Below are 13,472 nucleotides of genomic sequence, written 5' to 3'. Positions count from 1 at the left end.
ACACCACTTAAGATCAATCAACCAAATCAGAACAGATGACACCATTTGAGGGATAAAATCTGGAGCACGCCTACCGTATCCTCCTTGATCACACCAAACAGACCATAGAAATATACGATCCCTTAGATCAGACATGTCAAACACAAGGCCCGGGGGCCAGATCCGGCCCGCGAAGTGGTTTCATGTGGCCCATGAAGCCATCCTGGAAATAGTGAGGGAATGGCCCCCACTGCCTTGGCCCTGGCCCAGAGACCCTCCTTCTGCCAGAGACCCTCAGATCTGTCTCACTCCTGCCCAGGCCCCCATAGGCACCCTTGATGCGAATGATGTAGAGCTAGCCATGCCCACCCAGTAGGTTATATGCACTCTAGCCATGCCCACCCAATAGGCCACGCCCACTCTGGCCATACCCATCCGGCCCCTTGAGGGCAACCACAATGCTGATGCGGCCCTCAATGAAACTGAGTTTGACACCCCTGCCTTAGATAGCCAGGCCCTATGCCATACAGTACTTTAAAGTTGGAAATTGGCACCTAGAAACCAACTGGTAACCAGAACATATTGTGAAGCAGTACAGGTAGGGTCACAGATTCATGTGCTGCTCCTGCCATTGTGCTGTTGCATTCTAGACCAGTTGTAGCTTCTGGGCGGTCTTCAAGGGCAGCTCCACTGCAGTAATGCAATTGTGAAGTGGCCAGGGCATGACTGACTGTTTGAAGAGCCTGCCAACTCAGAAAAAGGTGCAAATGTATCTGTGCAAAGCCCTCTTGGCCACAAGCGCCACCTGATCTTTGAATAGGAACTGAGAGTCCAAAGGACCCCAAGATTGTGCCCTATGGGACACAATCATATGGAAAAGTACCATCCCATTGAGACTTAAAAATGGAATTGTATTCCTAGAACTGATATGTTTGTGTGTGTGCGGAGGGGGGGAGGGGAGGAGACAACCACACAGTCTTTCTAATATTGAGCCTGAACCTGTTCCTCCCATCCAGACCCACTTAGCTTCCACATATAGAGCTACGACTTCAACAGCATTGCCTAGAATGGTACAGGATTAAGACTTAGAACTGGATATAATCTGCTTACTGATGATACTGGATCTCAGAACGACCTCATCTGGAAAATTCCTTGTAGATGTTAAACAGAAGGGGAGAAAACGTTGAATTCTACAGTACTGCCCAAGTGGTGGGCTATAGGCTCTGTCTCTCTCCACCCACCATCACTGATTAGAATTGGCAACAGAGAAAGAACCACTGTAAAATAGGGTTTCCCAACCTCAACCCTCAAAGTTCAACACGATACCATGAAAGCCATAGAGAGATCAAGGAGCACAAGGTGAGAGGCAGTACGTCTTCCTGATTTCACCATAATCAGCTAGCATGACCAATGTGGATAATTATATTTTCCTTCAATTTTTGGTAGCTGAAATAGTGATTACTATTACTATTTTAGGTTATGTGTTAAAAATCACCTTGAGATAATACTCTATATAGTTAGTGTGCTTCTAAATCATCAAGACCTAGGTAATGTTACTGAAATCGTGTATGTCTTGATGAAGGGGGAAGTCCTTTATATATATCTTTTCTTTTTTCATTGTTTTTCTCTGCATTCTTTTCATACTAATTAGTTTGCATTGGGTTTTGTTTGCATTTGCAAACTTTAATAAAATTATTTTAAAATACCATCAAGATCTTCTGATAAAAATGATTTATTCTGAACTACATCATAGACTGAGGGCTTATCTGCACAGCATGAGCATGGCCCACTCTTTCTCAAGGACAGGAATGCATAGCGTTGTCCTCTATCTACCTTGGGAATGCAACTTTCACCCATCTTTTTCTGCTATGCATCAGGAATGTTTTTCAACCTGTTCCAAAATAGCAGAGCAGATTTGCGCTTCATTTCATTGTATGCAAAGACCTAAATTCCATGGCTCCTCCAATTCCTGTATTTCTTTCAATCTGGATTTCTGGTGAACGTGTATGTTTTTTTATCTTCTGAAGAAACCTTGATTGACAAATCCCTTTTTTACCCCTTCAGTTCATCCGTTGATCACTTTTTAAAAATAAATTAATTAGTAAAATATTGAAAGACCAATCTCATTCCCACTCTTCTTCAGTGATAGAATAGTGAAAATATCAACAGAAGAAAATATTTGTAGCTCAAGATTGAATTGTGGAGTCCTTAATGGTCTCTGAGCCTGGTGGTTTTCCAGCACACGTTTCATTACTAAACTAGGTAATGAACTACTAGATAACATCAGTGCTAGAAGTCTAATCATCTAGCACTGATGATGTTACCTATTTTGGTAATAAAATGTCTGCAAGAAAACCACCAAGTTCAGAGCACCAAGCACCCCACAATAGTAAAAAGTGAAAGGCTGGACCTTCTTTCCTTCTCCAGTAAATTTTGCAAGAATTTTCCCAGTTTTGCCTTAGAGCCTTTCTTGCCCTGGGGCCTTTCTTGGGCTCTTCCTCAAATAATAGGAAGAATGATAAAACTGTTTTTCTTTTTATTGGTCTAAAAGTGGATGTCTAAATAGGAAGATACCTAGTAGGAAGGACAATCAGCACGGGGCTAATACAAAAATTGTATCAATGGGACCCATAGGACTGAAAATTCTGCCCATGCAAAGGTGGGAAAAATTTTAAAAATTCAGGAATCAACAAACCAGTGCTGTTTTAAGACAGTCTGGACAAAATTCCTGGCCATCACCCCTGAATGGGATTTCTTAAGCAAGCTTTATTCCTGGCTGCTTTAGACATAGTATATAGAGTATGTAATAACTACAGTGCAGAAAAGCATTAGGTGACAGTAAAATCTGCTAACTGACACATTAACCCCATTTCTAGATCTAAAAATGTTGTCAGGAAATTCTTATGATTCCTAAGTGCTGCCCTTTACAAACCACAATTTTACTATAGTATTAGTACTACTTATTGCTGAAGGAAGTAGCAACTACAGTATGACTTTCCCCACAATTCAAGTATAATGTATAAAGTAATTGATAATCCACTTTTATCCCACGATATTGATCAACACAAAAGAGTGGGGGTTGGCTATGACAAGAACAGGCCCCTTATGTTAAGTGAGAAATTTGTTAAATGAGTTTTGCCCTTTATAACTTTTCTCGCCACATTCGTTAAGCGAATCACTGCAGCTCTTAAAATTAGTAACACGGTTGTTAAGTGAATCTGGCTTCCCCATTGACTTTGCTTATCAGAAGGTCACAAAAGGACTGACCCCAGGACACTGCAAGTATCATAAATGTGGGTCAGTTGTCCAGCATCCAAATGTAAATCACGTGACTATGGGGATGCTGCAACGGTGGAGTGTGGAAAAACTGGTCATAAGTCACATTTCTCGGCACTCTTGTTACTTTGAACGGTCACTAAATAAACTGTTTTAAGTCGAGGACTACCTGTACTGAAAAAAGACAGCTAATCCCACTAAACCATTTTTCTAGAAACTCAAAACAACCGTACCTTAAAATAGGGCATTACTTGGTCCTGCCTTATACTTATGCTTACATCACCAAGTGAACTATTGCACCCCCCACCCCGGAGCGGATTAGGGACTCGCATTTTCCAGACGCTGAGGGAGCAGCATCCGCCATTAACTTCCCCCCTTTGGGGTTTTCCCGCCTTTTTTTCCAAGCGGCCGGAGGAAGGCGCGCGCCCCAACCGCCAAGCCCTCTCCTCCATCTCGGCTCGCGCCTTGGATGAGGCATTGTTCTCCCCTTGTCTCCTTCCTCCTCCCCCCCATTTCCTTTTCTGAGGGAAGAAACTCCCTTTCCGTCGCCATGCTTTTCGACGGGCGGAGGAACGCCTTTCTCGCACGCACATCCCAGGCTGAGGTGGTCGCCGTGAACTCCTCCCTCTTGTTGTAATTCAGGGGTCCTCAAAGCTTGACAACTTGAAGACTTGTGGACTTCAACTCCCAGGATTCCTCAGCCAGCAAAGCTGACTGAGGAATTCTGGGAATTGAAGTCCACAAGTCTTCAAGTTGCCAAGCTTGAGGACCCCTGCTGTAAATGAATCCTTCCACGCCGTGAGCAGAAAGCTTTTCTAACGTGGTAGCGTTTCAAGGACTGCAGTACTCGGTGGCTTGGCAGTTCCCCTGTTCAGTCGATTTAACGCGGGCAGATTGCTACCGGTAATATCGTTGCAAATTGGTTGTCAGACAAACCAGGCCGCATTCTTTTTTTTATTATTATTAAAGAGTTTTACAAAAAAAAAAAATTTACAATACATATCCCCAAAACCCACCCGCCCCAAACCACCCCCCTTCCCCCCCACTTCCCAGAGCTCAATACAGTGTCATAGATATAATAATCATATTCTAACTAAAATTATCCATTATAAAATTAACCAAATTCATAATGTGCTTTAACTCCCCTTTAACATTGATACATTCAAATTATTAAAAACATAATAATAACTTAAACAAAATATAATCAATACTAATACTAAAATTAATAACAATCTAAAATCTACTCATAAACTAAATGGAACTTTTTAGTCCCATATTTATTCTGAATATAATCTATCCATCTCCTCCAAACTGAAATATATCTTTCTTGCGAGTGATCCTTCAAATAAGCAGAAATCTTAAGAGATTTCTGCAAGATTCGATACCTTAAGTACCCATTCTTCCATAGTAGGCAAACTATCCTTCTTCCAATATTGTCCCACCAGGCCGCTTTCTTAACTGTTCCCAACCGAACCTTAATAGTAATCAACTAATGGAACATGTAGTTCATAGCTATTAGCCCTTAAACAGTGCCTTGTGAGCTATAATCTTTATTTATATAAGACCTTGAGGACTGCTTTAAAATTCCCTGTCTTCCTAAGCGAACAGCATTCTAAAAGAATGATTACATGCTACCATTTCCTTTTTTTTAAAGGGGGAGGGGCTCAAATGTCCTAGAATCTGCCATTTATAGTGGGTTGGATTAATTGATTGATTGATTATATGCCACCTATATCGTCAAACTTTACCAACCACACATGGGTTGGAAATTCCAAATCATTTGGCCAAAAGAAATAATTTGGTCAGATGTCTTCGTATGGAGAGATTAAATAATTCTAACTTCATATTATTTGTTTAAATACATCTGAAGTTGTGCCTACTTTATCCTGGGAACAGTTTATTCCTTTTCTAATCCCCCCCCCCCCCCCGTGTGATGAGAAATAAATAAAGTAATATATTTGCTTCTTGACAGTGTGACACACTGGGAAATCTCTTCCAATTGCATGAAAACATCACAGTGTCCTATAAAAGGGAGAAAAGTATTGTTCCTAATTAGGGGGATTTATTACTACATATTCTAAATGCTTCTCCACTTCTAACCATATAAGGCCTAAAACAGACTTGTTGCACAAATGTAATATGATGGTATACTAACCCCCTTTCAAAGCCAACCAAGGCATGAATGCTGCAACCTGAGGATGGGGTTTTTTAAATATTGTTTTAATTTATTGGTTTTAGTAATTAATTATGGGGCTTTGTAATTTAATTCTTTTTTAATATTTGAATTACTGTTTTTTATAGCTGTTTTATTGTTGTGAGCCGCCCTCAGTCCTTCGGGAGATAGGGCGGCATATAAGTCCCATAAATAAATAAATAAATAAAATAAACCACTACGAAAAGCATGAAAGTAAATTCCAAAATATTGTTTGTAATTCACATTTTATGTTTTATTGTTTTGTTTATGTTTTATTTAATTTATATACCGCCCTTCTCCCTGGGGACTCATTTTAAATGTTTATCAGGTTTTTGCACAATGAGTAGATGGGAAGATTTGATGTAGCCCAATTTATAAATGAGTTTTATTTATGGATATTCCATTGGATATTTTATTACGTCCATAAATCCTGTTGTTGTAATTAGCTATAAGAGGCTTCTTTTTTATAGATTTTAGAACTGTTATGGTTTGTTTGTTACAAGATGATAAAAATGTCATCTTTTTCCTGTGAAAGAACTCTGTTGTAGATCAAAGCTTTCAGTGAGGAAGTACTTGTTAGTGATGATGGATCATGCTTATAACAACACTCTTGAGAACAGAGCAGTTGTGCAATTAACTACAGTTTTGTCAACAGAAAGTATTAGCTATTCCTGAAATTAATATTATAGCAGTTTATATTTAGTGAGTATCTGCTTTATGAACCATTATCTCTTCCTATTTAACTCTATTAAAATTCATGTATACTTTAGTTTTTATTGCCATCCTGAGTACGACAAAGCACTGGCTGCCAATTTTACTTGAAAGAGAAACATTCAATAAGATACCATTATGGCAGTTGGATGAGATATGCCTAGCATTTATTTGGGTTATGGATATGCAATTTTTTGCAGGCCAGTGGCATGGGTGGGGGGTTGGTCTTTGTTCTTTTGTGACTACATAGAGACTCTAAGCTGATGCCCTGCTTTATTCCTCCCCCCCCCCCGGCTTTGCCAGTTTCTGTTCTACAGCACCTACATAATTAAAGATTTCTATTTTTTGCTCACATTTTGAATCAAAAGAATGTTTATTCTTAAAGCTATTGATTCTTTCAATATAGGAGTATATCTAATTTATGTGCTACCAAAATTGCACAATTCTGGTAATTTGTAATTATAAAAAGACAATGTACAAAATGTAAAAAGTGCAATAAAATTAAACTTGAACATGAACATAAACAACAGTAAATTTTAAAATGCGATGGAACCAATTCATATTAGGGGATATCAATTTTTCAAAGCCCTTTAGAAAAACTCCATTTGGCAGGGTTGTTTTTTTTTTAAAGATAGTGTGACATCTAGAAGAAGTCTATTCCACAAAATGGAAGCCTCAACCGAGAAACTGTTTCAGGTCTCTCCTAGATTTCGCCTCGTGTATTCTGGGAACCCGCAACATATACAACCAGCAGAAACAAATTGGGTAGAAAGAGATGGCTCTGTAAATACCAGGAACCAATTATTTAGGGTTTTAAAGGGTAAACCAACACTTTCAGTCTGGAAACCTATAAGAAGCCAGTGAAGAACCCACAATATAGATCAGAGGTCCCCAACCTTTTGGGCACCAGGGACCAGTCCTGTGGAGAGAGGTTTTTCCGTGGACCGGAGGGTGCGTGGTTTTGTGTGCTGCCTACATCTGACACATGGGGCTTCACTTGTTTGTGCAGACTGGTTGCTGACATGCTGTGGCCCGATACTGGTCTATGGACTGGGGGTTGGCGACCCCTAATATAGATGGTATGTCCTAAAGGTGCTTTTTCAAAAGGGAACTGGACTTTCTTGTTTGTTTGTTTTTTTGAAGACAGTTCCCTTCTCATCCAAGTTTCTTCAACTCTGACTGGATGATGGGGAATGCAAGGATTTATATTCCTTGCAGACAGCTGGTTTTTTGCATTCTTTTAGAAAATTGTTGAGGCCACTTGGAGGTTTGTCTGGCCTCAGGGTCACCTGAGTAGTGTAAATGGGTATAGAGCCTTGGACACAGACAAACCTCCAAGTGGCCTCAACGAACCTCTACAAGAATGCAAATGACCAGCTGTCTGCAAGGAATATAAATCCTTCCATTGCCCACCATCCCAGATGGAGTTGAAGAAACTTGGATGAGAAGAGAAACGTCTTCAAAGAAAAACAAGAAAGTCCAGTTGCCTCCTGAAAAAGCACCTTCGGGATAACTAAGACCTGGATGACTGAGAATCTCCATAGACATATATATATAAATGGTATGGTTATATGGTTACATTCTGCACCAATTCCAATTTCTAGGTAGTTCTCGAAGCAGATTTCGTAATCTAGTGGTGATGAGGGCATGAATGAAAATACCATTGCCATGTATATTCACTCAGAGTGTCTAGGTGTACTATTTATTTATTTATTTTATTTTATTAAACTTATATACCGCCCTTCTCCCGTAGGACTCAGGGCGGTTCACAAGGTTTTTTAAAACAATACAACAAATTACATAGATTAAAAACAATTAAAATGATTAAACTAACCTTGAAACTAAAAACCCCAATAACAATTAAAATACAATTAAAACCCCAGTTAATATTCTCAGTCCAGGCCAGAAAGCTCGAAGAGCCAGGTCTTCAGGTCACAGCGGAATGAGCGAAGGTCAGGGGAAGTCCTAAGCTCTACAGGCAGCTGATTCCAAAGGGCAGGCGCACCCACAGAGAAGGCCCTCCCCCTGGGTATTGTCCGCCGGCAATCTTTTACCGGCGGTACCCTGAGAAGACCCTCCCTGTGGGAGCGCACAGGACGAAGGGAGCTTGATGCCGGCAGCAGGTGTTCCCTCAGATATCCTGGACCCAAGCCATTTAGGGCTTTATAGGTCATCACCAGCACCTTGAATCTCACCCGGAGGGCAACCAGAAGCCAATGCAGCTCGCGGAGTAGAGGTGTTACATGGGAGTATCGGGAAACCCCCATCACAACCCGCGCGGCTGCATTCTGCACCAGCTGAAGCCTCCGAGTGGTCCTCAAGGGCAGCCCCATGTAGAGAGCGTTGCAGTAGTCCAATCGGGAGGTCACGAGCGCATGAGTGACTGTGCGCAGGGCATCTCGGTCCAGGTAGGGCCGCAACTAGACGAAACTGGGTTAAGCCCTCCTTGATCACAGCCTCCTATCCTAGCAATAGCTTGGAGAGCTGAACTATCACAGACCTGCTCTTTCAGGAAGAGTGCTACCCATCCAGAATAACTGTTGGAACAGATAGAACTAGATGGTCTCTGGACAAACAGCAGCTGCCTTGTTCGAGTTCAGTCTCACTTATTTTGTCCTGTCTAGGTCCTCACAGCTTCCATGTACTGAAACAAAATAGTCATGACATCTATAAAGGTATTCTTGGAATCAGGAAACAGAAAGGAAAACATGGAAAATGAGGGATATTTCAGCCATAAGAAACAAGCAATGCTTCAATCTTAGGAATTTATGAAGATGGGGTAGGGCACAGAGAACACATCTTAATGTATCTATTAACAATGAATGCTTTTTTAAAATTTAATTTTGCAAATAAGTAAGTTATTCCTTCCCCCCCCGAAATTAAACTGATTATGTGTGAATCTTGCTTCCTGGATCATGTATTGCTATTGAGGGTTAAAAATATCTGGCTCATTCCAGGATACAGTATACCACTGAGTGAAATTAGCGTTCTGATGATATCAATCCTTGAACTGATGGATGATTTCATACTGATATTAAACAGAAGAGGTAAAAGGAAATCCTCTCTGGGAACATCAAGGGAGTGACCGAGGGAATTACCCACAATAAAAAGTTCCTCCAGTTCTCTATCTTGGATATGACCATATGGATCCTAATATGACCATTGACCATATTATGATAATATAATCATAATATGGTGAATGGTATTAAATGCAGCCTGGAGATCAAAGGACCAGGAGCAGCGCACTCCCTCCAGCTCTTGACATAGGTAATCAATTCCAGCAATTAAAGCCATTCTAGCCCCATGTCCAGGTCTGAACCCCAGAGTGAAAACAGTTCAGCTATTTCATTGCCTCTAAAAGACTTTACAGCTGGAGCCAAAGGATCCTTTCAACACTTTCCCTAAAAATGAGATGTTGGAAACAGTGGTAATGTATTCATTAGCAGTGGTTCAGATACTTCCCCCCCTTTCTTTATAGTAGATTCAGGGATTTGACATGTAGAGGCTATATATGTGTAACCATATATATGTATAGCTCAGAGAAATGTAAATAATAGAACATCCAAAAAAATATGTTCCAAAAAAAAGTAGCAGTCTTTTTATACAGCTAAAAGTTATAGAGTTCAGAATCAGTTATACCTATGAAAAAGTTCAGAATCACTGACCATAGAGATCCAGTTAAGATAGTAATGGTTTTTAAAGCCCTACATGGCATGGGTCCGGAGTACCTTAGGGATCACCTGCTGCCGGCATCAACTTCCCTCCGCCCTGTGCACTCCTACAGAGAGGGCCTCCTCAGGGTGCCACCAGTCAGAGAATGTCGCCTGGTGGCCCCCAGGGGGAGGGCCTTCTCTGTGGGCGCGCCGGAATTGTGGAACCGTTTGCCGGTTGAGCTCCGGATGGCGCCCGACCTTCGCTCCTTCCGACGCGATCTGAAGACTTACTTGTTTGAACAAGCCGGCCTGGCCTGATGGGTGATGGGTTTAGATTTTAATATTGTTTTAATGTATTTTAATTTATTGTTCTTAGCTTCTGGGCACCTGTTTAATCTTTTTTAATGTTTGTATTCTTGTATTTTTATATGTTTGCCCTGTTCACCGCCCTGAGTCCTTCGGGAGAAGGGCGGTATGCAAATAAAATAATAATAATAATAATAATAATAATAATAATAATAATAATAATAATAATAATAATAATAATAATAATTTTTCTTCTTTGATTTTTTTTTAAAGAGAGAAGAAAGGTCAAGAATAGATTGAGCAAATCTTCAGAAAAACATCCAAATTTTTTATTAAATGTAACTTCCTAATTCCTTAGCGATGCCACGGGACAGCATTGGTATCAGCAACAAGAACATCATTTTGAATGCAGGCCAGTACTCGGAAGAACAGGTTCTAAAATGCACATTCAAAGCATGTGATCCAGAAGAAACAGGTAAAAAGCATTTTAATATCATTTGGAAGCACTCAGCATTTAATCAAAGAACCCCTCTTTGTTTTGATAAGAATTTTTGAGAATATAATGATGTGCCACATTATTTTACCAATGGTACTCGAACAGAAAATTTAATCTCAGTTGAATGGGCTTTGATTTAATAGTAGTCCTTGCTTAACAACTGGCCTGTTTGGCAACTGTCTGAAGTTACGATGATACTGAAAAAGTAACTTTACAACTGATTCTCATACTTAGTTGCAGCATCCCCATGGGCACATGATCGCCATTTGTGCTCTTCACAGGCAGCTTCTGACAAGCAGAGTCAGTGGAAAAGCCTGCAGTAAAATCTCAAGTTGCGGTCATGTGACATCTCACTTAATGACCATGTTGCTGAGTTGCAAACTTACCACTCTCAATTGTTAAGGGACAGAAAGTTCCAGTTGTTAGAGAGAAGACTACCTACCGTATATTTTGCTAGTCTTACATCTCGCTAGTCATTATCCAGGTATATCTTCATTCTATGAGGGATATAAGCTTGAAAAACAAATGAAACCTAAAATGATGAAGAAACTAACATAATTTTTCATGCTTTTCATTTTGTCACTAGACTTAAAGCATTTTCATAGCATCGCTCAGCAGTTGGTAGCTCAGTAAAAATGCTATCCACCAGTCCTTGAGGTGACAGAAAAAAACGCTAACATAAATACCCCATTACAGTCCTTATTCTCCCACAGTAAGGAGGTCTGTGAATGGTCTATCTTTATTGTGGGCCAAGTTAAAAAACAAACAAGCAGTGGATTCTCTGGCTTCATTTTCCTTTCCATCAAATTTTTAACTGCTTAGCACGGGGGTGTCAAACTGCTGGCCAGCAGGCCGGATGTGTCATGGCGAAACCACGCCCAGCCCATTGCCCGGCAGTGGAAAAAAAGTTGCAATGCGTCGGGACAGGTCACATTGACGTTGCGAGTTTGACACCCCTGTGCTAGCAGAAGAAATATCTTCCAGGCTTGTGTGAAGTGTGGAGAGTCCGAATGGGTACTTAGAATTACAAGCTTTTTTAAAAAAAAATCCCATTTATATCCTGCTCTTCTCCGAAGACTCAGGGCGGCTTACAATCTAAAGCACAAATCAATGTGCTTAGCAATGTTAAGTTGTTTAGGAGATGAACTTCTCTCAGTGGTCCTTCTGCAGCCCTTTTCTGCACCTGGGACCAGCCACATTATTTCTTCGCACGTTCCAGTGCTATTCTGAAAGAATGCTAAGCCTGAGTTCAGGAATAACCCAGCTGGTAGGTAAAACACAGAAGAGGGATGCAGAGTGAAGTGGGAGGGAGTAATGCTAACAAGCACACCTTGTCTTTAACTAGTGCTGCAAGGGAAGAGTTGGGCCTCCCAAAAGGACCAAGGAGTCCCTTCTGAATTTTATCTGTTGCCATTTGCACCCAGTTGTAGCCAATAGCTGGATTAACTTGCACCAAAAAGTTAGTAGTTAAAAGCAGTTAAATTGGGGGGGAAATATGGCCACTACTACGCAAAACTTCAGCGGCCAAAAAGCCAACGCAGTCCTGGGCTGCATCAACAGAAGGATAGCATCAAAATCATGAGAAGCGATAACACTGCTGTATACCACACTAGTGAGGCCACACTTGAAATGCTGCATACAGTTCTGGTCCCCGTGATACAAAAAAATAAAATAAAAATGCTGAGACCCTAGAAAATGTGCAGAGGAGAGCAACAAAGATGAAAAGGGGTCTGGAAGCTAAATTGTATTTATTTATTTTATTTATTTATTTTTGGGACTTATATGCCGCCCTATCTCCCAAAGGACTCAGGGCAGCTAACAACAATAAAAATCCAATAATACAAAAGTTAAAAAAAGATAATGAGCAGTTGAGGGAGCCCAGTATGTCTGGGCTGTTGAAGAGAAGGATTATGGGGGACATGATAACTGTCTTCCAGTACTTGAGAGGCCGTCACAGAGAAGAGCGGATTGACTTGTTCTCCAAAGCACCAGAGTGCAGGAGAAGAAGTAATGGGTGGAAGTTTGTTAAAGAGAGATCCAACCTAGAAGTAAGGAGAAATTTTCTGACAGCGAGAACTATTAATCAATGGAATAGGTTGCCTCCTGGATTTCTGGGTGCTCCATCAGTGAGGTTTTCAAAAAATAGACAGGAAAGCCATTTGACCAAGAAAGTATAATGCCTCCTGACTTGAGCAGGGGGTTGAACTAGAACAGGGCTTTTCAACCTTTCCCCCCATTGTGCCACTTTTAGGATAGGGCAACATCCGAGCACCACCAGTCGCCTAGCAAGGTGTCAACTTGATGACCCAAAAAAAAAGGAAAAAAATGATGAAGTACAGGTAGTCCTCGACTTACAACAGTTCGCTTAGTGACAGTTTGAAGTTACAATGGCACTGAAAAAAGTATCCCCCAATCCACAGCCGAGCAAGACACCTGCCTGCCTGCCCGGCGGCGCTCTTCCTCCTGTCCGAGGTTTTCATTGTTGTGAACATTTCTGTTGAGGATTGGCAGCAGGGGTGGGGTGGGGTGGTTGCATGACCCTGGGACACTGTGACCGTCATAAATATGAATCAGTTTCCAAGCATCTGAATGTAAATCACAAGACCCTGGAGATGCTGCAACATTTCAGCTGATCGGCGCTTCTTCTGGGCTCAGCAGACACCTCGGGATCAGTGGCACTTTCCAGCTGGAGCCTGGCGCTTCCACTGAGCCCTGACAGCCCCAAGAAGCGCTGATCCTGGCGCATCCACTGAGCCTTGACAGCCCTGCAGCTCCAGCCATCTCTCGCTCAGGCTTGTGTGGTGCTGCCACTGGTTCAGCTCATTCCCCTCCCCCGCTACCACTTTTCTAGGATGGT

At 41.3% G+C, this 13,472-nt stretch overlaps 1 protein-coding gene and 1 long non-coding RNA gene across 2 annotated transcripts in view; both read left to right on the top strand.

The window, feature by feature from the left end:
- The window catches only part of LOC310648670, a 71,698-nt gene that overhangs the window by 20,544 nt on the left and 37,682 nt on the right, over window positions 1-13,472 (top strand). The gene's annotated exons all lie outside the window — the stretch shown is intronic.
- The window catches only part of KASH5 (KASH domain containing 5), a gene marked incomplete at both ends in the record, with an annotated part of 31,576 nt that continues 28,583 nt past the window's right edge, over window positions 10,480-13,472 (top strand). Inside the window, one exon of the mRNA XM_083377429.1 lies at window positions 10,480-10,594. Within this exon, the coding sequence (XP_083233555.1) occupies window positions 10,480-10,594 (115 nt within the window). The remainder of the gene's footprint in view (window positions 10,595-13,472) is intronic.

Source organism: Vipera ursinii, assembly GCF_947247035.1.
Source record: "Vipera ursinii genome assembly, chromosome: Z".
NCBI lineage: Eukaryota > Metazoa > Chordata > Lepidosauria > Squamata > Viperidae > Vipera > Vipera ursinii.
Note: the sequence above shows the minus strand (reverse complement) of the source record. Positions and strands in the feature narration are given on the sequence as shown.